General features: G+C 44.4%; 1 protein-coding gene across 3 annotated transcripts in view; it reads left to right on the forward strand.

Annotated features, from left to right (window-relative positions):
* LOC132388393 (NACHT, LRR and PYD domains-containing protein 3-like) overlaps positions 1 to 25,147 on the forward strand; it is a 36,741-nt gene extending 11,594 nt beyond the window's left edge. For 2 of the 3 annotated variants that reach the window (XM_059960743.1, XM_059960744.1), the window contains 10 exons: positions 915 to 1,000; positions 2,952 to 3,239; positions 3,809 to 3,975; positions 14,476 to 14,647; positions 14,756 to 14,821; positions 19,518 to 21,255; positions 23,512 to 23,598; positions 23,760 to 23,930; positions 24,086 to 24,253; positions 24,415 to 25,147. In XM_059960743.1, coding sequence (XP_059816726.1) covers positions 991 to 1,000; positions 2,952 to 3,239; positions 3,809 to 3,975; positions 14,476 to 14,647; positions 14,756 to 14,821; positions 19,518 to 21,255; positions 23,512 to 23,598; positions 23,760 to 23,930; positions 24,086 to 24,253; positions 24,415 to 24,574 — 3,027 coding nt within the window. In that variant the 5' untranslated portion in view covers positions 915 to 990 and the 3' untranslated portion in view covers positions 24,575 to 25,147. The remainder of the gene's footprint in view (positions 1 to 914; positions 1,001 to 2,951; positions 3,240 to 3,808; positions 3,976 to 14,475; positions 14,648 to 14,755; positions 14,822 to 19,517; positions 21,256 to 23,511; positions 23,599 to 23,759; positions 23,931 to 24,085; positions 24,254 to 24,414) is intronic. The other variant, XM_059960745.1, reaches the window with a different exon arrangement.
* The last annotated feature ends 357 nt before the right edge of the window (positions 25,148 to 25,504 follow it).

The raw sequence follows: 25,504 nt of genomic DNA on the forward strand, positions 1-25,504 counted from the left end.
AATACATGCGCACAGAAAAAGAGCATTCATGTCCGTAAAGCATCACAGTTTTAAAGATGATACTGAACGGGTAGAAACACTGAAATCCTCTCCTGACGAGGGACGTATTGTCACACCACAACGTTCCCCACCCAGGACGGTCTCTGTGTGTACTTGGTACTGATCTTCTGTTTCTGTTCCGGCGAATCCGAGTATCTGAACTTAGTGGGTGCAAACAGTAAGTGAACACACCGGGAGGAAGATTCAGTTGATAACACCCATATAAACCTGGGCTTCACATCAGTCAGTACGTAATTCCACATCCTGATCCACAACGCATTCAGTATATGACACAAAAGCTGATTCAAGCAAATGATTCTATTGTGCTTTTCGGGAAGTTCGCAGAAAGCACAACATTAGTAGTTACTGTTCACAGAGAAGATTATCGTAGCATATATGGGATATAAATGGACAAGGGGTGGTAAACAATTTGCAAAACCAACCCGAGCTGCAACGGATTCATGCAGATGTTGGGGATTATATCGAGGAAACAGCCAGAGGAAGTGGATGAGGCAGGCGCAGTCGCATAATTCAAAAAGCAGCTGGGATGTGTAGATGGAGTGAAAAGGCCAGAAGGGAAATGGGCCCATCACAGGAAATTATGACCATCTCAGTGGGCACTGTGGTTGGCATTGTCTCGTTGGGCCGAACGCTCTGAATTTGGACTCTATTGCTCTGTGAGTTTGTCAGTAGATGCACCAGGTATCAGCGGAGAGACATAGGCATCGTGTGGAAGGTGTTGTTAATGGGGAATGCTTGGTACCCAAGCCAACTGCTTCTCTGATACAGGGGATGAAGATACTGTCATATTTGCAAAGTAATCGTACTCTCTCTGACACACTGTCTGCTTGTTGTTTAATTCACAACATCACCAGTAGGTGGAGCTTTCCCGAACCGGGACCAGGATGTAAACAAGACGACGACGATCAACAATCGTCAGTCAGAATCAGAATGGACAAAGGTATGATACGTTGGGATTTCTGAATTAAACTTTTGTCGCGTTTGTACACAACAGTTCAGATGAAACTGACACAGGCGCTAACAGGGCAGAGAAATGTTTCATCAAGCAGTGTCATTGATCCCACTGGTAAAGCGGCTTTGTGTAATCGATCAATCCAACAGTTCCAGTGCAGGGACCTGACATCAGTAATGGTCGAATCACTCCGCTCACCAGGCAAAGCTTCAGCTGAGTGAAAGGAGCAGGGGCTCCTGAATCAGGTGGTTTTGAGTGAAGCACAGACGGGAGTGCGACAGCGGTCTTGTAAATGTTCAGGGTCAGGGTCCATTTCACCTCTAGACAGGCCCTAATGTGTAAGTCATCGCCTACTTTCACTTATAAAACTGAACGCCAGATGATAGGAATATTTCCCGGTTTTCTGAGATTGTGTGTTAACACAGCATTTCAGGTTTTGGAAGGAAAGCTACCAACTCCCCCCGGGTTTTTATTGGCTGCTGCACAAAGGAGAAGAGGGGTGTTTCGGAAATCTGTTTTCTGCAGCGGAGCGGAGATCATTGCCGATGTTGGGAATGGCTGAGGATCAGGAGGCAGCTCATTGTAGATACATTTGTGGTCTGCTTCGGGGTTTTAATACCCCAGTGAATGTCTGGGCTGTGCAGAAATGGTGAGCCTGAGTTCTACATATTTCCCTCTTGATATACTCTTCTACCTGAATTTAAATTCCCAGGATCCCTGCTGGGAAAGCCGGCATAACCAATCACCAAATGTCCCTGTCACCTGTAGACATTGTGATTGTGCTTAAATCTGTGATTCCAGCTGTAATAAAAAGATGTGACAGCCTGGAAACCTGTCATCCGGCCCATCTAATTCTTGCTGATCTAAATGTCTGAGCTTGCCCATTTTCCTGCAGCCTTCCCCAAATTTCCCTTGTAAACTTCTTCTATCCTTTTTCCTGCCCACACGCTGCCAACTTTGTAATTTTATTAGTTTGCGGCCTCCTCTGTCTGCGCGTAATTTATACCCATCAGACACCACGTGAAAAATGCCCCTTTGGTCCCTTTTAAATTTCTTTTAAAAGACTCAAGTCTCAGACTCCACTACCCTGGGAAAAAGAACATGACCCTCTCCACTATCTATGTCCTGGATTATTTTATGTTCACATACATGTGTAAGGTCACCCTTCAAGCTCCTGAGCTCCAAGGAAAACTGTCCCAGCCGAACCATATAACATAAAAAACAACATCCTACTCCAGTACCGTGGTGGTCATTCTCCACTACACTCTTTCCAGCTTAATCCCCTCCATCCTATAGATTATCAACTACAACTGCACACAAAGCTCTCTAAGCGAGACTTTGCCAATGGCTTGCATGGTCGTTACATGAGGATCATCAGGTGGGGGATAAGGAGGGAACCGGGGGAGCGGTCAGGATAGTTCTCTAGGTAATGATCAGCCTGTGACCCAGGGGACCGGATGATGTGCCTCTCAAGGGAATGGTCAGTCTGTGACCAAGGGGACTGGACATTGTGTGACAAAGAGATTAGAGAATGTGTGATCCAACAGAGTGAACCATGTGAAATCCCGTTGCTGGTCTGTGTGTGACACAAACTACTGGACACTAAGTGACCAGGAGAATTTAGCTTGTGGATGATAAATACAGTGATATTTCCCGGTATCACCGGACACCGTCGCATTAAGATCCGGTGGTCATCCTTCTTGTCAACTGCTGTGAATTCAGTTATCAGTATTACTATGTCTATCCTGTTATTTTACTGGGAGTGAATGTGTCCAGTCACCGACTTTTGGGATGGTCACCTGGCAGGATGTACGGTTCACATTACCCAGCACAGTTCCGCTCCAAATCCGGTCAGCCAGAGTCTCAGCTCTATTGCAATCTGAATCAGCTTTGCTCATAAATCATACTGGTGTAACCTGCAATTCATCACTTATTTCAGTTGGGAAATTGAAACGAGCAGCGATAGGACTGAAGAGGATTTTATCAGGCGGATCATCGAGGGAAGATGATCGGGACACGGGAAGCAAGGTACCAAATCAGGGTCAGATTAAGAGCAACGTCCCAATGGAAAGTGGTCCCGCCGCAGAGGAGCAGGAGCAAATTCAGCCCGGAGACAGTGACGTCAGCGACACCGATCAGGACCCTGGAACCAGCACAAGTGAGGCGACCGCCTGTCAGCTCGGAAGCTCATTGAACATGGAATTGTCAAGTCCCCAACAAGGAGCAGGTGAGTGAAATATGAGGGTGAGGTGTTCACAGAATATGGCAGGGCGGAGGGTAAAGGTGAGGCCTTGTTGGAGGGTTGTCAGACGAGAGGGGGAATGTGTAGGTGTGGTACATGTGGTGTAGTGGGCAGCCGGTACCCACTGCAGTATATCTACTACCTGCTGTGAGGATTTCTAGGATGTGTATTAGAGGAAATGCAGCTGACCAGATGAGAAGGGTATTTCCGGGTTGTGAATCCGGGGAAATGTATTCGCCAGGATGGAAGGAGTATCGCTGGGAAGTGAATATTACCGACAGGCCCAAAATTGATTGCCCATCCAGAACTGAAATAGGTCAGTGGCTGGGATGGGGGATGCACTGGTTTGCATTAAATGTGGTCCTGCTATTAACCTAATGCCCAGGATATTGCGGGTTCGGTTTTAAGGCCAGTGTTGGAGACGGGGAATTAAACCGCTTTTGTGTCTCTGAGCAGGTTCAAGTCATGTTTTTTGTTTTTGTTCAGTTGGGTGAGAGCGGTGGAGACGAGTGATATCTGAGTTCAAGTCTACATTTTCCTTTTTATGTTCACAGAGCCAGAGTTTACAATCTCCGACCTCCTGGCAGAGGGGGAGGAATACCGACTGTACCAACTGACAAAGTTCTACAGAGACAGACTCCAACAAGCGATTGAAGAAAAGGTTGAGAGACTCGGTATAATGTTGACAGAGGAGGGACATCTCAGTAGAGAAGAAAATGAGGTGAGTGTATTCAATGTATTGTCATCGAACTGCTGGTGTCAGAGGGAATAGTAATCAGTATTAATCTCCTGCATGTTCTACGAGTTCCACATGGGAATGGAGACTTTGATCTCTGACTTGTCTCTCACAGATCTGGTTTCAGCTGTTAATGTGGGGAGCTCTGGGAACTACAGGTTCAGCATCACCTTTTCATCTCTGCTGCATTTATCAGTGTGAAATAAGAGCAGTGGCTGCATATCTGGACTTTGAACAGGCATTCAGTCTGAAACTGATTTGAAATTGTATTTAATGTTTTGTCACCGAACTGCTGGTATCAGAGGGAATAGTAATCAGTATTAATCTCCTGCACGTTCTGGCAGTTCTACATGGGAAGGGAGACTTTGATCTCTGATTGTCTCCAGCAGATCTGGTTTCAACTGTTAATGTGGGGAGCTCTGTGAACTACAGGTTCAGCATCACCTTTTCTTCTCTCACCTGCTGCATTTATCAGTGTGAAATAAGAGCAGTGGCTGCATATCTGGACTTTGAACAGGCATTCAGTCTGAAAGTGATTTGAAATCTTGGTTGAGCCGCCGAGCAGATTCACCTCATTTCATTGATACAGGATGAATATGAAACAGTCAGATTGTAAATTGGGCCAACCGGTTTCACTGTGGCACTTGACGGAGGGAAACCTGCTAACCACATCCGGTCTTCACAACCGAAAAAAGAAATCTGATATCTTGTTTAATATCTAACTAATGGAGACAAGGATACACCATTTCAGGTCACTCTCCCTGGAGCACACAAACAGTGATTGTCTTGTCCTAGATCTGACCTATTCAGCCATGAGTGGTATTAGAAAATCAAGTGCGTTATACCCGTGAGTGAATCTGTTCTCGTTGGGATTCATTGGCGCTCTATGTTATTAATCAGATAGGCATCAATGTCTCAGAATAATGAACATCATTCCTCTTATTTCTCAGAGCAATGACCTAAGCCCATCCATATTCAGTTGCATCATCAATTACCTTAATTCCATTATCGCTGTATGTTGCTTGAAGATTATTCGATGTGTAATTCATAATACTTCAGTTAATGAGGGAGCCCAAGCCCGCATTCAGGAAGTGATAACCATTTTACAGCATGAGTGCCAGGCAGTAACCATCTTCATCATGAGACAGCCGCACTGACATTCCTTAATCTTACATAGAAATATAGAACCACAGAAAACCTTCAGCCGAGTACAGGCCCATCGGCTCACAGATTTGTGCCGAGCATGTCCCAAACTTAGTGATTACTAGGCTTACGTACAGCCCTCTATTTTACTGAGCTCCACGTACATATCTAAAAGTATCTTCAAAGACCATATCATAATCACGTCCACCAGCGTTGCCGGCAGCCCATTCCACGCACTCAACACTCTCTGCGTAAAAAAACTTACCCGTGAAATATCCTCTGTACCTACACCCCAGTACCTTATACCTGTGTCCTCTTGTAGCAAACATTTCAGACCTGGGAAAAAGTCTCTGACTATCCACACAATCAATGCCTCTCATTATCTTGTACACCTCTATCAGGTCACCTCTCATCCTCCGTTGCTCCAAGGAGAAAAGGCCGAGTTCAGTCAACTTCTTCTCGTAAGGCAAGCTCCCCAATCCAGGCAACATCCTTGTAAATCTCCTCTGCACCCTTTCTATAGCTTCCACACCCTTCCTGTAGCGAGGCGACCAGACCTGAGCACAGTACTTTAAGTGGGGTCTGACCAGCGTCCTATATAGCTGCAACATTACCTCTCAGCTCCTAAATTCAATTCCACGATTGATGAAGGCCAATGTACCGTTTGCCTTCTTAACCACAGAGTCAACCTGCGCAGCTGCTTTGAGTGTCCTATGGAGTCGAACCCCAATATCTCTCCGATCCTCCACACTGTCAAGAGTCTTACCTTTAATATTATATTCTGCCATCATATTTAACCTACCAAAAGGAACCACTTCACACCTATCTGGATTGAACTCCGTCTGCCACTTCTCAGCACAGTTTTGCATCCTATCGATGTCCCGCTCTGACAGCCCTCCACACTATCCACAAAACCCCCAACCTTTGTGTCATCAGCAAACTTACAAAACAATCCCTCCACTTCCTCATCCAGTCCATTAATAAAAATCACGAAGAGTAACGGTGTCAGAACAGATCACCGAGGCACTCCACTGGTGACCGAACTCAACGGAGAATATGATCCGTCTGCAATTCCACTTTGCCTTCTGTGGGCAAGCCAGCTCTGGATCCACAAAGCAATGTGCCATTGGATCCCATGCCTCCTTAATTTCTCAATAAGCCTTGCATGGGGTACCTTAACAAATGCTTGATGAAATTCATAAACACTACATCCACTGCTCTTCCTTCATCAATGTGTTTAGTCACATCCTTCAAAAAACTCAATCAGGCTCGTAAGGCATGGGCCGCCCTTGACAAAGCCATGCTGACTACTCCTAATCATATTATACCTCTCCAAATGTTCCTAAATCTTGCCTCTAAGGATCTACTCCAACAAGTTACCAACCACTGAGGTAAGACTCATTGGTCTATAATTTCCTGGGCTAATTCTATTCACTTTCTTGAATAAAGGAATATCATCTCATCGGGCTTAGGCGGAAGAGGGCAAGGCAAGGTAGGTTTAGGCTTCAGTTTTTCCTGTTGTTTGAGGAAGGGGAAGAATGAGTGTGAGGGCAGATTGTTGTTCTCGGTGTTGGATGTGGGAGGCCCTGTAGTCTCCGAGCCTCCCAGACGTCCAGATCTGCGCCGGGTGCGCCGAGCTGCAGCTCCTAATGGACCGAGTTAGGGAACTGGAGCTGCAGCTCAATGACCTTCGTCTGGACAGGGAGAGTGAGGTGTTGATAGAATGGAGTTACAGGCAGTTGGTCACACCGGGGCCACGGGAGGCAGACAGGTGGGTCATGGTTAGGAGGAGGAAGGGGAAGAGTCAGGTACTAGAGAGTAACGCAGTGGCTCTACCCCTTGACAATAAGTACTCCTGTTTGAGTACTGTTTGTGGTGGGCGGGAACAGCCTACATGGGGGAATCGACAATGGCCGTGCCCCCGGCACAAAGTCCAGCCCTGTGGCTCAGAAGGGTAGGGAAAGGAAGAAGAAGGCAGTAGTAATAGGGATAGTTAAGGGGTCAGATAGGCGATTCTGTGGATGGAGTCAGGAGTCCTGGATGGTAATTTGCCTTCCTGGTTCCAGGGTCCGGGATGTTTCTGATCCCTTCCATCCTGAAGTGGGAGAGCGAGGAGCCAGAGGTCGTGGTACATATAGGTACCAATGACATAGGTAGCAAAAGGGAAGAGGTCCTGAAAGGAGAATATAAGGAAGGCAGTTGAGAAGAAGGACAGCAAGGGTAGTATTCTCGGGATTACTGCCTGTGCCATGCGACAGTGAGAGTAGAAATGGAATGAGGTGTAGGATAAATGCGTGTTTGAGGGATTGGAACAGGGGCAGGAATTCAAGATTCTTGATCATTGGGACCTCTTTTGGGGCAGATGTGACCCTACAAAAAGGACGGGTTACACTTGAATCCGAAGAGGACCAATATGCTGGCGGGGAGATTTGCTAAGGCTATTGGGGAGACTTTAAACTAGAATGGTTGGGGGCTGGGAATCATTTTGAAGAGACTAGGGGAGAGGACGCTGGTTCACAAATAGAGAAAGCTAGTAGACAGTGTGTTAGAGAGGCTAGGCGGGTGAAAGAGAAGGGGAGCTCTCAGACAGAAGTTGTAGAGGAGAAGGAAGAAAAAGATAATAAAGTTGATTGCATTGTTAGGGATAAACAGAGAGGAAGAGGTGGAGAGTTTCTGAAATGCGTCTATTTTAATGCAAGGAGCATTGTAAGAAAGGTGGATGAGCTTAGAGCATGGACTGATACATGGAAATATGTTGTAGCTATTAGTGAAACATGGTTTCAGGAGGGGTGTGATTGGCAACTAAATATTCCTGGACTTCTTTGTTTCAGGTGTAATAGAGTCGGAGGGGCAAGAGGAGGAAGTGTTGCATTGCTTCTCTGAGAAAATATTAAAGCGGTGCTTTGGCAGGATAGATTAGAGGGCTCGTCTAGGGAGCCACTTTGGGTGGAAGTAAGGAATGGTTCGGTGTAGTAACACTTTTAGGGGTGTATTATAGACCACCTAATGGGGAGCGAGAATTGGAGGAGCAACCTTGTAAGGATATATGTAGTGAGCACAAGGTAATTGTGGGAGATTTTAATTTTCCACACATAGTCTGGGAAGCCCACCTTGTAAAAGTGCTGGGTGCATTGAAGTTTGTAAAATGTGTGCAGGATAGTTTTTTAAAGCAATACATAGAGGTACCGACTAAAGAACGGGCAGTGTTGGATCTCCTTTTAGGGACTGAGATATGTCAGTTGACGGACGTATGTGTTGTGGAGCCCAGTGATCACAATACCATTAGTTTCAGTATAATTATGAAGAAGGATTGGACTGGACCCAAGGTTGAGATTTTTGATTGGAGGAAGGCTAACTTTGAGGAGATGCGGAAGGACTTAGAAGGTGTGGATTGGGACAATTTGTTTTTTGGGAAGGATGTAATAGAGAAATGGAGGTCATTTAAAGTTGAAATTTTGACGCTATTGAATCGTTATGTTCCTATTAGGCTGAAAGGAAAGGTTAAAAGTTTGAGAGCGTCATGGTTTTAAGGAATATTGGAAACTTGGTTCGCATAAAGAGGGAGATCTACAATAAATATAGGCAGCATGGAGTAAGTGAGGTGCTTGAGGAATATAAAGAATGTAAAAAGAATCTTAAGAAAGAAATTAGAAAAGCGAAAATAAGATACGAAGTTGCTTTGGCAAGGAAGGTGAAAATATATCCGAAGGGTTTCTACAGTTATATTAATAGCAAAAGGATATTGAGGGATAAATTTAGTCGCTTAGAGAATCAGAGTGGACAGCTATGTCTGGAGCTGAAAGAGATGGGGGATATTTTGAACATTTTTTTTTTCTTCAGTGTTCACTAAGGAGAAGGATATTGAATTGTGTAAGGTAAGGGAAACAAGTAGGGACGTTATGGAAACTATGACAATTAAAGAGGAGGAAGTACGGGCGTTTTTAAAGAATGTACAAGTGGATAAATCTCGAAGTCCTGACAGGATATTCCCTGGGACCTTTATGGAAGTTAGTGTAGAAATAGCAGGGGCTCTGACAGAAATATTTCAAATGTCATTAGGAACGGGAATGGTGCCGGAGGATTGGTGTATTGCTCATGTTGTTCCATTGTTTAAGAAGTGTTCTAAGAGTAAACCTAGCAATTATATGCCTGTCAGTTTGAAGACAGTGGTGGGTAAATTAATGAAAAGTATTCTTAGAGATGGTACATAGAATTTTCTGGATAGACAGGCTTTGATTAGGAATTGTCAGCATGGATTTGCGCGTGGAAGGTCATGTTTGACAAATCTTATTGAATTTTTTACAGACGTTACGAGGGAAGTTGAGGTTAAAGCAGCGGATGTTGTCTATATGGACTTCAGTAAGGCCTTTGACAAGGTTCCGCACGGAAGGTTAGATAGGGAGGTTCAATCGTTGGGTATTAATATTGAAGTAGTAAAATGTATTCAACAGTGGCTAGATGGGAGATGCCAGTGAGTAGTGGTGGATAACTGTTTGTCAGATTGGAGGCTGTTGACTAATGGTGTGTCTCATGGATCTGTATTGGGTCCAATCTTGTTCGTCATATACATTAACGATCGGGAAGATGGGGTGGTAAATTGGATTAGTAAGTATGCAGATGATACTAAGGTAGGTGGCGTTGTGGATAATGAAGAAGGTTTTCAAAGCTTGCAGAGAGATTTTGGCCAGTTAGAAGAGTGGGCTGAACGATGGCAGATGGAGTTTAATGCTGATAAGTGTGAGGTGCTACATTTTGGTAGGAATAATTCAAATAGGACATACATTGTAAATGGTAGGGCATTGAAGAATGCAAGAACAGTGTCATCTAGGAATAATGGTGCATTGTTCCCTGAAGTTGGAATCTCATGTGGATAGGGTTGTGAAGAAAGCTTTTGGTATGTTGGCCTTTATAAATCAGAGCATTGAGCATAGGAGTTGGGATGTAATGTTAAAATTGTAGAAGGCATTGGTAAGGCTGAATTTGGAGTATTGTGTACAGTTCTGGTCACCGAATTATAGGAAAGATGTCAACAAAATCGAGAGAGTACAAAGAAGATTTACTGAAATGTTACCTGGGTTTCAGCACCTAAGTTACAGGGAAACGTTGAATAAGTTAGTTAATAAGAGAGTGGTAGCTGCGTGGAACGAGCTTCCAGTAGAAGTGGTAGAGGCAGTTTCGGTATTGTCAGTTAAAGTAAAATTGGATAGGGTTATGGACAGGTAAGGAATCGAGGGTTATGGGCTGAGTACGGGCCAGTGGGACTTGGTGAGAGTAAACGATCAGCTGGGACTAGAAGGGCCGAGATGGCCTGTTTCCGTGCTGTAATTGTTATATGGATATATCCGCAACCCCCTAATTCTCCGGAAACTCTCCCGCCTCCATTGATGATGCAAAGATCATAGTCAGAAGCTCAGCAATCTCCTCCCTCGCTTCCCACAGTAGTCTGTGGTACATCCCATCCGGTCCAGACTTATCCAAATTGATGTTTTCCAAAACCTCCAGCACATCCCCTTTCTTAATGTCTACATGCTCAAGCTTTTCAGTCTGCTGCAAGTCATCACTAAAATCACCAAGATCCTTTTCCATAGTGAAAACTGAAGTAAGGTATTCATCAAGTACCTCTGCTATTTCCTCCGATTCCATTCATACTTTCCCACTGTCCCACTTGATAGGTCTTATTCTTCACGTCTTATCCTCTTCCTCTTCATATACTTATAGAATGCCTTTGGGATTTCCTTAATCCTGCCCACCAAGGCCTTCGCGTGGCGCATTCTGGCTCTACCAATTTCCTGCATAAGTTCCTTCCTATTAGCCTTATAATATTCTAGATCTCTAACATTACCTAACTCTCTGAACCTTTTGTAAGCTTTTCTTTTCTTCTTGACCAGATTTACTACAGCCTTTGAAAACCACGGTTCTTGTACCCTACCATAACTTCCCTGTCTCATTGAAACGTACCTATGCGGAAATATCCACACAAATCCATACAAATATCCCCTGAATATTTGCCACATTTCTTCCGGACATTTCCCTGAGAACACCTGTTTCCAATTTAAGCCTCCAATTTCCTGCCTGATAGCCTCATAATTCCTCTTATTCCAATTGAACGCTTTTCTGTCTTGTCTGTTCTTATCTCTCTCCAATGCTATTGCAAAGGTGATAGAATTATGATCACTATCTCCAAAATACTGTCCCACTGAGAGATCTGACCCCTGACCAGGTTCATTTTCCAATACCAGATCAAGTACAGCCTCTCCTCTTGTAGGTGCATCTACATATTGAATCAAGGAGCCTTCCTGAACACACATAACAAACTTCACCCCATGTCAACCCCTTGCTCGAGGGAGATGCGAATTGATATATTGGAAATTAAAATCTCCTATCACGGCAACTTTGTTATTATTACATTTCTCCAGGATCTGTTTCCCTATCTGCTCCTCGATATCCTTGGTTCTATTGGGCGGCCTATAAAATGCACCCAGTAAAGTTATTGACACCTTCCTGTTCCTAACCTCCACCCACAGAGACTCACTCAGACACAGACAATCCCTCCATGACGTCCACCTTTTTTGCAGCCGTGACGCTATCTCCGATCAACAGTGTCATGTCCCCACCTCTTTTGCTTCCCTGCCTGTCCTTTCTGAAACATCTAAAACCCGGCACTTGAAGTAACCATTCCTGTCCTTGAAACATCCAAGTCCCTGTAACATCATATCCCCAAGTACTAATCCACGCTTTAACCTCATCCACTTTGTTCACAACATTCCTTGACTTAAAATGTTCTGTTGTCTTTACACATCATAAGACCATAAGGCATCTGAGCACCAATGGGTCATTAGGACCATCGATTCTGCTCCGCCATTACATCATGGGTGATTTACTATCCCTCTCAACCCCATTGCCCTGACTTCTCCCAGTGAACTTTGCTGACCTGACTAATCAAGAAGGTACCACCCTCTGTTTTAAATATACCCAATGACCTGGTCTCCGCAGCTGTCAGTGTCAATGAATGCTAACATTTTGTTTTTGCCTTTCCTAACATCGACTCAAACTGCAAGAAACACCGCACTAGGTCTCCTGAGACAGTTTACAACTCTCAAAAATAGTCTACGTCGTCATTATTTCTGCGAAAGTGTATGGCCATGTACTTCCCTATACTAAATTCCAATTGCCACTGATTTGTCCATTTTTTCCCATCTGTGTATGTCCTCCCTGCTTCCCTCCCGATATCTTCGTAACGCGCGCAGTCTGGGTCGTAAAGCATCAAAACATCAGCATAATGGAAAAAAGAAACTATCCCAAAACCAGCCAGTGTAGAACACCTCTAGTCACCAACATCCACCAAGAAAACGCCCTATTTGTTCCCATTTTGTGCTTTCTGACAGTCAGACAAATTCTGTCTGGAGGATAACATGGACCCTCTATCCATACACTTGTCTTTCTTGTCCTACTGTCTTGTTAAATGGTGTTATGTGCGGCACCTAGTCAAAGGACCTCGGGGAGTCCAAGTAAACAGCTTGCTCGGACTCTCCGTTGTCGCCCCGGTAAGCTGTTCTCTCAAAAACTTCCAACAGGTCTGTCAGGCAAGATCCCTTCCATGGATTTTGGCCTTTTTTTTATCATGTGCGTCCAAATACCCCGAAAACTTATCCTCAATAATCGACTGTTGACATCTTCCCAAATACTGATCAGACTAACTGGCCTATAATTTTAAATGGTCGGTCCTCCGAAACCATTCCAAAATCTAATGATTCTGGAGGGATCATTATTAATGTCTCCACAATCTCTTCAGCCTCCTCTTTCAGAAGCAATCGAGTGCAGTTGGTCTGGACTCATCTATCTTCAGAACTTTCTGCTTCCCGAGTACCTTCTCCTTAATAATTGCAAATACACTCACTTCTGCCACCTGACATTCTCAAATATCTGGCACGTTCTAGTGTTTGTTACAGTGAAGACTGACGCAATATACTTACTAATACTTTCTGGCATTTCCTTCTCCCCTGACAGAACCTCTCCACTGTCGTTTTCCAGAGGCCCAATATGCACTTCCCTCTCTTTCACTCTTCATATATCAGACGGACCTTTTGCTAAACTATTTTACATTATTCGCTAGTATACCTTCATATTTCATATTTTCTCTACTTACGGCTTTTTAATTGCCTTCTGTTGATTTGTAAAAACATCCCAGTCCTCGAGCTTTCTTATATATTTTGTAATATTCTGTGCCCTCTCTTTTGCTTTTGTGCTGCTTTGACTACCTCGTCAGCCACGGTTGAAAATGTTCCCGTTAGAATAATTCTTCATCTTTGTGATCCTTTGTCCTGCACCTTCTGAATTGCTCCGAGAAACTTCAGCCATTCCCGCTCTGCCATTGTCCCTGTTAGTGTCATTTTCGAATTTATTTTTGCCCAGCTCCTCTCATGCTTCTGCAATTCCTTTATTCCACTGAAATACTGATACATCTAACTTTACCTTCTCCCTCTCAAACTGCAGTGCGAGTTCCTTTATTTCATGATCACTGCCTCTTAAGGGTTTAGTTACCTTAAGCTCCCTAATCAAATCTTGTGCGATACACAACACAAAATACAGATCCGACTTTCCTATAGTGGGCTCAATCATAAGCTTCCTTCAAAAGCCATTTCACAGGCATTCTACAATTTCCCTGACACAGGATTCAGCACGGAACTGATTTTCCAAGCTACCAAAGACAACTTTATCATTCATATTTTTACAGGCGTCTGCTCTCCCCCATTGTAATTTGTAGCTCACATCCCGGCGACTACTAACAGGCCTGTATATAATGTCCATCAGGGTAATTTTACCTATGCAGTCTCTTAACATCTACATCGTCCAGACCGATATCACCTCTTTCTCAGGATTTTCATTTTTAATGACAACATAGTAAACCCTACCGCTTCAGCTACCTGCCTATCCATTCGATTCAATATTTATCCTTGGATGTGAGCACTCAACTATGAACTGCTTTCAACCATGATTCAGTGATTCCCAACATGCATTATTTTTTGCTCTCTCGCTCTCCCCTCTCTTCTGTTCTTCTTATCACATCTTGTTGAGGTACTGCTGCACATTGACAAATCGAGTAAATTAATCACATTGCATCTACTGCAGGGCGTCAGTGAATCCTTAATCTTACACAATATTGATTTAGAATTTCCTTCAGTTCCTGTTTCTCTATAAATGACTGAACACGGTAAGGATGAGACAGCAGGTCAGTGCCTGCATCTGTTCTGAAGCTAGTGGGGCCATGTACATATATTTTCCTCAACATTCTCCATGTCTGTCCATCTGCTCCATAACAAGTTCATTGTTTTCCTTTTGTAGAAAGTCACTGAACTGGCAGAGAAGCGAAACCGGGCAGAGAGTTCCAGACTCCTCCTCAGTTTGGTGATGGGCAAAGGCTCCCGGGCCCGGAGGGCGATGTGGAAATGCTTTGTGACTTTGAGGACTGAGTTACCGAAGTTGGACAGAATACTGAGGCAAATACAGGAGAAAGGTATGTTTTAAAAATGCACTGAACACAAAGGTACGTTGAAATAAATTTTAGTTATTTAATTATTTTTGCTCTGTTTCCATGGATGTTTTTTTTAATATATTTAAACAGGTCCTGATCCACAGGAATACATGAACATTGCCCAAGGGTTATTTGAGTTACCTACTCAACTGATAGGTGAGTGATGAATGCAGAGTTCAAATCACGCCTCAAATGTTAGTCTGGGACATCGCAAAATCTGGGATTCAGAATTCACCATTAATCATTCGCTGATACGAGGAAATCTGCAGCTGCTGGAACTTGAAGGAACACACACACAATGCTGGTGGAACGTAGCAGGCCAGGCAGCATCTATAGGGAGATGTACAATTCGCTATTTACCTCCACAGAGATCGTCTGGCATTTCTTTTTCACCTGTTACTGCATCTACATGATCATTTTTCAGCGGTCCGATATCTTCTTTTTTATTCTTTATACATCTGGTAAAGAAAAAATACATTGGTACTTTTTCTTATATTATTGACCACTTGCTTGCATTTCCTGCACATTCATGTATATCTAGGAGCATTTATAACATAGTTGCCTCCAACACGACCCACACAGTAAATTACAGGCACCTACAAGTCTGTGTAGAAAACTACTCACAATTGCTGTAAATTTACCCCATCTCACCTTAACCAAAGGCCCTCTGGTATTAGACACTGGACTTATGTAAAAATAAACAAACTAAATAAGGGCTGTTGACCCAAACTCTTATCTCTCAAACATGTACACCTCAGTCAGATCTCTATTCTACCACCAGAGTAAACAAACAAAGATTATCAGACCTCTACTTGTAGCACATGTCACCGAATCCAGGCAACATCCTGATGAACCTGATCTGCAGCCTCTCTAATCCTTCCAAGAGCTGGACAATCATAAGTGAACACAATACTCCAGATGCACCCAAAACCATAAGGTCCAGGAGCAGAATTAAGCCAATCGGCTACCTGAATTTGCTCTGCAAATCCTCTCAACACCATTATTCTGCCTTCTCCCAGTAAACGTTGATGCTGTTCCTAATTAGGAACCTATCGACCTGTATTTTAAATATACCAAATTAATTGTCTTCCTCAGCTGTCTATAATAATAATTTCACAGATTCACCACCTGCTAGTGAAAGGAAATTCTCCCAATGTGGATCATCCCCAGCCAGGACAGTTCACACAGTTCTCAATCATGTTAAATTCCTGTATAAGCATTCCTTGTGGGACCTTGTCAAACACCCGACTGATATCCAAGTAAAAAATCTCCATGTGTAACATCATCCGTCACCTTTGTCTCCTCCTGGAAGAACTCCACTATGTCAGCAAGAAGCAAACCCCGCCCAAAGCCTCGCTGCTGAACATCAAACCACCTCAAACATTCTGTCATACACCCGTGGGACAGAAGATATAAAAGGCTGAAGGTCCGTACCACCAGCCTCAAGGATAGTTTTAATTCTGCATTTATAAGGCTATTGATTGTCAGCAACTATGTTATTATTGGCTCTTAATAATAATAAGACAACTTTATTTATAAAATTGCAACATCCTGCATCTCGTAACTAATAACCACTCACTTAGATAATCACAATATACTTACAGAAGAGCAGAAAGAATACATTTAGTGTATGAATGAATTTAAGGAGCAACTAATAATAGATTATGTATCTATCGAGCACTGTGGAGAGTAGAAATCTTTCAATGTTATATTGTCTATCAAAAGCCATTTGATTCTGTCTCTCACATGCTTAAGAGTTTCCAATATTATAAAAGATGCATCCAATACTTGTTAAATTTCTACAACATTTAATGAATTACAATAAACGCCCTAATAACATCCACAACGGAACAACCACTGTTACCAAAATAAATGCAGACTTTTTCCAGTGACACATTAAGCCCACTATGGTTTTGTCTGGCGTCAAATCCACACTTGAATTTCCTGAATCAGACAAAAATCTGCATCGAATCCGGGGAAAAAAGCAACGAATTATACCTTACACAGCTATACAGGGATGATTGGAATTAGTTACTCTTGCATCAGTGGAGCTAAAGCAATTATTTCCAATAATGGAACCAATTTCCAAAGAAGCCATATATAGCATATATAGCTAGGCGTGACTATGTGATTGTATAAAATAATAAATTAAATAAGTTGTGCAGAGATAGAAATAAAAAAGAGATTATTTAGTCAGTATCGATAGGTTCTATGTCCATTCAGAAACTGGATGGTAGAGAATAAGAAGTTGTTTCTCAATCGTTGAGTGTGCTTGAGTGTCCGATCGTGTGCAGTAGTCCCCATGAACCAGACGGTGATGCAGCCGTTGCTTTGCAAGTTACACCTGTAAAAATATTCGAGTGATGTTGGAAACTCCTGATGAAATATAGCCACTGTTGTGCCTTCTCTGTAACTGCATCGATATATTGGGTCCAGGTCAGGTACTCGGAGATATTTACAGGCAGGATTTTGAAATTGCCCACACTCGTCACTTCAGATCCACCTGTGAGGATTGGTGTGTCGTGTTTCCTCATCCTACCCTTTCTGAAACCTACAATTAGCTCTAACGATATATTTTCATCAACGCAAGGAGCCTTCAGCACTCCGTACAAGCATGTACAATTCTGATAAGGGGTACACATCACTGAACGTAAATGAAAGCATAACCCATAAAAATGAAGAAGCAATCATAATAGAAGAACGTTAAACTTGGAAGAGTGGAAGATCCTGACTCCCCACGGAAGACATCCCCACGATCTGAGCGATGTTGACAAGGAGGCGTTGAGTGCCTGGCTCAGAGTTGGAGACCTCTTCCCAGAAACGGAAGAGATCATTGTAGCAATACAAGTCCAGGTGGTTAACACATCCAGTTATCAATAATAAAGAATAATGGCCAGCAGGTTCAAGGTGATAAATGCTGAAAATTACATGAGCTGCCAGAAACAATTGAACAGATTACAGGATCCTGCAGTAGTTTTACTCAATCTGAGCACTGACAATCAAGTGCTAGACAACTTTCACCAAGATCTTGCATAAACTACAACTGACGAAAAACACCATCCCTCACTATAAATACAAGTCTGCTCCACTTTTAGAGTTAGTGTCCGACAAATCCACCGTGACCGATCCATTATTACAGATAGGACAATTCGTAATAACTGTCCGGCTATAATTTTACAGGATAAACTAGCAAAAACAACTTCTTAAATAGATAAAGCCATTTCAAATTCACATAACTTACAGAAATCAATTAATGAAAATCTTTAGAAATATGCTGAATTAAAAGAGGAAATTGAAAGACTGTGGAACACAGTATACATTGTCCCGATAACAATATCGACAGCTGGTATCATCCAAACAGCGCTACACAATAGTATTAAAGAATTAGCTCCACGCAGCAATGTTCATGTAAATGTTACGAAAGCCACAGTAGTATACACCACGAGAGTAATCTGAAATTATCTATTAATTGAGAAATGAATGTGCTTGGATATGCCCGTACCTCAGGATTTGCCATTTTGAGTTAAGAAATAATAAAAATTAATTCTAGGATATTTATAAAGAACCTTTCATCGGGGGAACGTCGTTCAAATTGCGTTACAATTGGATAAAGTGAAAACTAGAAAATAAAAGACAAAATAATATCAATTACAAGCAAGGTTCAAATTTTAAAAAAGAAGTTTTACACTGGTGCTTAAAAGTGACTAACTGAGTCTACATCCCTTACACAGTACTTGCAGAAATCTTGGTCTCCCTAGTAATATATATATTCCTCAGAATTTTATACAGTACTGTTGTTTTAAGTTTTGAATTCTACAGTTTAGGAGAATAGTTCAAAAACAAGCAAAAAAAAAAAAATCTGACCTGCCAACGATCCTTTGGCCTTGTACCTTATTGTCTGCCTGCACTGCATGTTGTTGGCAACTGAAACACTGTTTCACTGAACTATTCTGTTCTGTTTTTCCTTGTAGAACCTTATTGCACCGACGTGATGATATTATTTATTTGGATCGCATGCATAAACGTTTTCATTGTATCTTGGTACATGTGATTATAAAAAAAAAACAATGTGCCAAGTTGTTGTTGTCAATAACACAGAGCTGCTTGGTTGTTTAAGATTGTTACACCCAGGGGTGGTAGCGGGGATACGCTCCCACGACCTATTAAATGCTCCCAGTGGCGCGCGACTCAAATAGCCTCTGACAATCAGGTCCAGCTCCTGGCCTTAGCTACTAAGCTTGGTAGAGGCATTTTTTCCGATAGTAGAAAGGACAAATACGCGTTACTGATACCTGATAGCCAGTCATTTCGGGCAATTGGGGCTCGTCGGCCGTGATTGGCAGCTCATCCAGATGAAGGAAAACAGTGATCTCACGCTCCACCCCTCAAGGGGGAAACTTATGAGTAAACCCAGTGGGGAAAAATCTGGTGCTGGAGCCCTTAGGACAGTCTTAGTTTGCATTCAACGCGGTCAGGCAACTCCTGTGACACTTCTGGTGCCAAGCCGTATCAGTCTCTGCAGTTCCTCTGTGTTCATTAACTGCTAATGATGTTTTAAATATAGTCAAATGTTATTGTAACGGAAGTACAGTCAGGATTACGATCAGATATCAGGGGAACTTTCAATTGAAGATTAATTAATATCAGAATATGAGGTTTGGACATTTTCTGGGACATCCATCGCTGTCAATTCCACTGTCTCTGAACAGAACTTTACTTTCTGTCCTAATATCCATGGAAGCATTGAATTAATTCATGTAATCTCAAACACTGAATGTTGAAATGCAGTTATAATGTTCTCTGTCAGTTGAGCCATTTTACTTTTTGACAATGTTCTCTGTTCCCATGGAAGCTGTTCAACAGAAACACAAGGAGACTCTGCGGGCACAAACTGAAACACTGAGAGTGAACATGATCCTGATGAGGGAGAAGGTGAAGATTTTCCAGCTGGTTGATCGATACGCTGAGCTCACAGTCATTTCTACTCTTCGAGATCGGAGACTGGTGGAACATGAGCTGCTGGCAAGAGGCAGAGACCACGAGGAGTGTAGAGAGAAACATCTCTGCGGAGAGCTGGAAAAAATCCAGACTGATCAGTTGTTCCAAAACCGCTTTTCTTGGAGTAAATCCAAACCTGGGGATTCAGCAGCAATGACCGGAGTCGCGGGGATCGGGAAAACCACAATGATACAAAAGATTGTTTATGACTGGGCCATGGGGAAAATATACCAACAGTTCCAGTTTGTATTCAGTTTCAAATTCCGGGATTTAAACACCATTAACTGCAGAATAAACCTGAGGGAACTGATTCTGGGTCAGTATCCTTACTTTGGGAATATCCTGACAGAGGTCTGGAAGAACCCAGAGGGTTTGCTGTTTATATTCGATGGTTTGGATGAATTCAATGATAAAATTGAATTTGCTGACAGTCGGGGAGACACGGAACCTCGCTCCACATGCACAGATTCTGAATTCAAGTGCAAGGTGTCTGACATTGTGTACAGTTTAATCCAGGGCAAGCTGCTCCCAGGGTGTTCAGTGCTGGTGACCACCCGTCCCACTGCGTTACATTTATTGAAGAAGGCGAAGATCAGTATCTGGGCTGAAATCCTGGGATTTGTTGGGGAGGAACGGAAGGAATATTTCATCAGACATTTTGAAGATCAGACAGTGGCAGCAGCTGTTTTCAAACATGTGAAGGAGAACAAGATCCTGTACACCATGAGCTACAACCCCTCCTACTGCTGGATCCTCGTCCTGGCACTGGGCCCCTTCTTCACACAAAGAGTCAGGGACCCGCAGCGAGTTCCCAAGACCATCACCCAACTGTACTCCTACTATATTTACAACATCCTGAAAAACCACGGCCGTGAGATTGAGAACCCCCGTGATGTGTTACTCAGGGTTGGTCAGATGGCCTTCAGAGGAGTGTCCGAGAAGAAGATTGTGTTTACAGATGGAGATTTGATCAAGTACGATCTGCAGCCTTCTCAGTTCCTGTCCGGGTTCCTGATGGAACTTTTAGAGAGAGAGGATTCCGCTTGGAGCGTGGTGTACACATTCCCACACCTCACCATCCAAGAGTTTGTAGCTGCAGTCGCACAATTCCTGAATCCACATCCCGGGAATATCCTGATATTCCTCACTGAAGCCTACAGCATTACAGATGGGCAATTTGAGGTATTTCTCCGTTTTCTTGCTGGTCTCTGCGACCCAATGTCAACTCGGGGCCTGGAGGAGTTTCTGGGTCCATTTCTTCATGAAACAACCTGCCGGGTGATTGACTGGGTGAAGGAGGAGGTTAAGCACCGGACTGCAAACACTGGGACTGAAGCTCGTAAAAGGAGCCTCCTGAACACATTGCACTACCTGTTTGAGTCTCAGAATCATGGGCTGGCTCAAGAAACACTGGGATCTGTGGAAACACTTTCATTCAGTGGAATGACACTGACCCCGATTGACTGTGCGGTCCTGTCTCATGCCATCGGATTCTGTGATACAATAAAACACCTCGATCTGACGGGCTGCCACATTCAGTGTGAAGGAATCCAGCAGCTGGGACCCGGGCTGCACAAGTGCCAGAAGCTGAGGTAACTTGATTTATCTCTCACTCTGAACTGTGAAACTGCCTCATTGTGTTGTTTCAATGTAAAGCAATTTCGGTAAATTTGTACTAAATCAGATTAAGAAGACTTGTGACAAATGCCCAGGGGATTGGTCAGTAATTCTCCAAGGAAGGTAGTGTTCTGTGGTTCCTTCTAAGGAGATGTTGGAGACTTCATCAGATCAGTGAACAACAATCATTAGTTTACTGGTATAAATCACAGGAATACCCGTGTTTCTCGCTGCCTGTGACACGTCCATTGACAATGTTCCTTCTCACTGTTACTGACACCCAGACCGACACTGACAGCAGCAGGTGGGTCAGAGATTCACACCCCCTTCCCGGTGAGGGACAAAAGACCGTCAGCAGACTGTCCCAGTGAGAAGGAAATGAATACCATTGTGAGATTGTCCTCCCACTGCCAATCCCCGTGTGTGACTTTGCTCAGCTCCAGATACGCAGAGGGAGAGGGCGCATCTCCTCTGCGCCTCTGTTCAGACCCAACACACACGTCCAAATATTTTCTGCATCCTCTCGTCTTGTAGGATTATCGTTTACTCTTGGAATCCTCCTGTGGGACCTCTCATCCAAATCCCTCTTCCATTCTTTGGGATCAAGTCCCCATCTCCATTTCTCCTGTGGGTTCGCTATTACACTTCCCTAATCCTCCTGTGGGATGGCTTTACCCCACGCTCTTCATCCTGTTGGATGTCTCATCCCCATCTTCCTTCTTCCTGTTGGATCTCTCAACCCATCCCCCATCCTCCTGTGAGAACTCTCTACACCACACCACATCCTCCTGTGGGATCACTATTCCCCATTCCCCTTCCTCCTGTGGGGCCTATGCTCCCAACCCACTTCCTCCTGTGGGGCCTCTGTTCCCATCCAGCTTCCTCCTGAGGGATCTCTCTTCCCCATCAATTTCCTGCTGTAGGTTCTCCCTTCCCCAACCCCTTCCTCCTGTGTGATCTCTCGTCCACATCTCCCTTCTTCATCTGCCCTCACTCTACCCCATCACCCGTCTTCCTGTGGGATCTCTCCTCCCCATCCCCCTTCTTCCTGTGGGATCTCTCTAACTCATCCTCCTTCCGCCTGTGGGACCTCTCCTCCCCATCCCCTTATTCCTGTGGGTGTCCTCTTCCCCATCCCCCTTCCTCCGGTGGGATCCCTCTCCCCATCTCCCTTTCTCCTGTGGGATCTCTGTTCCCCATCAACCTACTGTGGGTTCCTTTTCCCCAACCCCTTCCTCCTGTGTGATCTCTCTTCCACCTCTCCCTTCTTCATCTGCCCTCACTCTTCCCCATCCCCCTTCTTCCTGTGGGTCCTCTCCTACTGATCCCACAACCTCCTGTCTGATCTCTCTTCACCATTCTCGATCCTCCTGTGGGATGTCTCTACCCCGTCCCCCTTCCTCCTGTGGGATCTCTCCTCCCCATCCCCCTTCCTCCTGTGGTATCTCTCCTCCCCATCCCCCTTCCTCCTGTGGGTCCTCTCCTACTGATCCCACAACCTCCTGTCTGATCTCTCTTCACCATTCTCGATCCTACTGTGGGATGTCTCTTCCCCATCCCCCTTCTTGCTGTGGGCTCTCTATTCCCCATCAAATTACAGCTTTTGGATCACTCTTCCTCATCCCCCTTCATCCTGTGGGATTCCCTTCCCCATACACTTTCCTCTTGTGGGATCTCTCTTCCCTATCTCCCTTCCTCCTGTATGAACTCCTTCCCGACTCTCCTCTTCCTGTCGGATCTCTTTTCCACATTCTCTTTCCACCTGTGGGATTTGTTTTCCCCACCGCCTTTCATCCTGTGGGATCTCTCCTCCCCACCCCTCTTCCTCCTTTGGGTCCTGTGTTCCATGTCCCCACATCCTGTGGGATTTCTGTTCCCCATCCTCCTTCATCCTGTGGGATCTCTCTTCCCCATACATTCCTGCTGAGGGATCTCTCTTCCCCATCCCTTTAGCTCGGGTGGGTCTATTTCACTGTGTTGCATTGACATTTCTGCATTTCGGTCAGGAACACTTTTCTCTCCATCGGGAATGGGACAGAATATGTGGAGTTTACAGGGTCACATCGACAGACTAAATTACCGACATTTGACGAATACCCTGAAGCTGATGGGAACTCCGGTCAGTGATTTGCTGAAGGGTTTAATGTTTCCTGAAATATCCGAGTGAGCGAAATTCCCGCAAACCTACGGTCTGATTCACTTAGTTCATCAATTTGTTTGTTTGTGTTTAGACTCTGTTATAATAAATTGGGAGATTCAGGAGTGAAACTGGTGTCTGAGTCTCTGAGGAACCCGGAGTGTAAAATACAGAAACTGTGGTAAGTACCAGACTATGGGAGATTGTGTTTACAGTCACTGGGTTTCTGACACTGAACATTAATGTGATCAGTAATTGTGTTACTGATAAACACTGGGGATTTGTACCGTCTCCTGTCTCTCTGTGTCCGTCACCCTCACTCTCTCTCTCTCTCATCTCCAGGCTGTGGGAAGTCGGTCTCACAGATTCTGGTGCCGAGCCTCTCGCCTCCGCTCTCAGTACAAACCCATCACTGACAGAGCTGGACCTGAGTCATAATGAACTGGGAGATTCAGGAGTTAAACTGGTGTCTGCGGCTCTGAGGAACCCGGTGTGTAAAATACAGACACTGCGGTAAGTACCAGACTGTGGGAGATTGTGTTTACAGTCACTGGGTGTTTGACACTGAACATTAATGTGATCAGTAATTGTGTTACTGATAAATACTGAGGATTTGCACCGTCTCCTGTCTCTCTGTGTCCTTCACCCTCTCTCTCTCTCATCTCCAGGCTGTGGTGTGTCGGTCTCACAGATTCTGGTGCCGAGGATCTCGTCTCCGCTCTCAGAACATACCCATCCCTGACGGAGCTGGACCTGGTATTCAACTCGCTGACAGACCGATCTGTCCCCGCTCTGCGCCGCCTCATACTGACCCTCCCGAGACTGGAGCGGATCTGGTGAGTGTTTGTGTTAATGTTCAATGGGATAAAATATCAGCGGATCCGCGGGTTTTTTGGTGATATTTGTCTGTGAGTGTTGAAACATTAACCCCAGTCCCCTGTTACTGACTTTGTCGTGTAATCTGTTTATTTCATCTTTATTCTTCCATCTGTTTCAGGCTGGGGGAGAATCGGTTCAGTCGGACCGGGGAGACGGAACTGAGATCTCTGCAGGAACCCAGACCGGGACTGAGAGTGGACTGTGAACATCCGCGCCCGCGGGATGGGGACATTTTGGCCGATTCCCCGCACTCCCCTTTAATTCCCCCTCCCCTTTAACTCCCGCCTTTACCTGTAATGGCCGGGCGCCGGGGTTAATTCCCAACGGTTTTAATGGAACCGATTCCAGTCTCCAGCTCAGTGACATCGGAAGCCATCCCGTATTTCCGCCTGCTGTTCGGCGGCGCAGCTTCCGCCGGATGTGCGGGTTCGAGACTCCCCCACGTGAGACCCGGCGGAATTACACAGACAGGAAGAGCCCGTGATCCGGGGCTCAGTCCGGGACACCGGTGTCCCGGGGTGGGATTATCCCGGGAGAGAATCCCTTTACTCCCTTTGCTGAGGACGGTGTATTCACAGTCTGGCAGATATAATGATGTTAAATTGACAAATACCTCGGCAGTGACCCTGGATCTGCAGCGATCTCGAATACGGCCCGAAAGTGTGATTTTATTATCATCGGTTCCCCGATACAGAGTGACGGTGAAAGACGTATCTGAATATTTAACCTGTCACTCCTTGTCTCCGAACAGTTAATTGTGTGTGACCGTGAATGAATCGGGAACAGCTTATTTATTCCCGCACGTCAGAAGCTCATACACTGTTTAATTTGCATTTGTCATCATGAAATCAATAAACTGCTGTAACTTCCTGTCTTGGTGTCGGATTGAGTTTTATAACCATATAACCATGAAACAATCACAGCACGGAAACGGGCCATCTCGGCCCTCCTAGTCCGTGCCAAACTCTTTAACTCACCTAGTCCCACCTACCCGCTCTCAGCCCATAACCCTCCACTCCTTTCCTGTCCATATATCTATCCAATTTTACCTTAAATGACACAACTGAACTGGCCTCTACTACTTCTACAGGAAGCTCATTCCACACAGCTATCACTCTCTGAGTAAAGAAATACCCCCTCGTGTTTCCCTTAAACTTTTGCCCCCTAACTGTCAAATCATGTCTTCTCGTTTGAATCTCCCCTACTCT

Source organism: Hypanus sabinus, unplaced genomic scaffold, assembly GCF_030144855.1.
Source record: "Hypanus sabinus isolate sHypSab1 unplaced genomic scaffold, sHypSab1.hap1 scaffold_316, whole genome shotgun sequence".
Taxonomy (NCBI): Eukaryota; Metazoa; Chordata; class Chondrichthyes; order Myliobatiformes; family Dasyatidae; genus Hypanus; species Hypanus sabinus.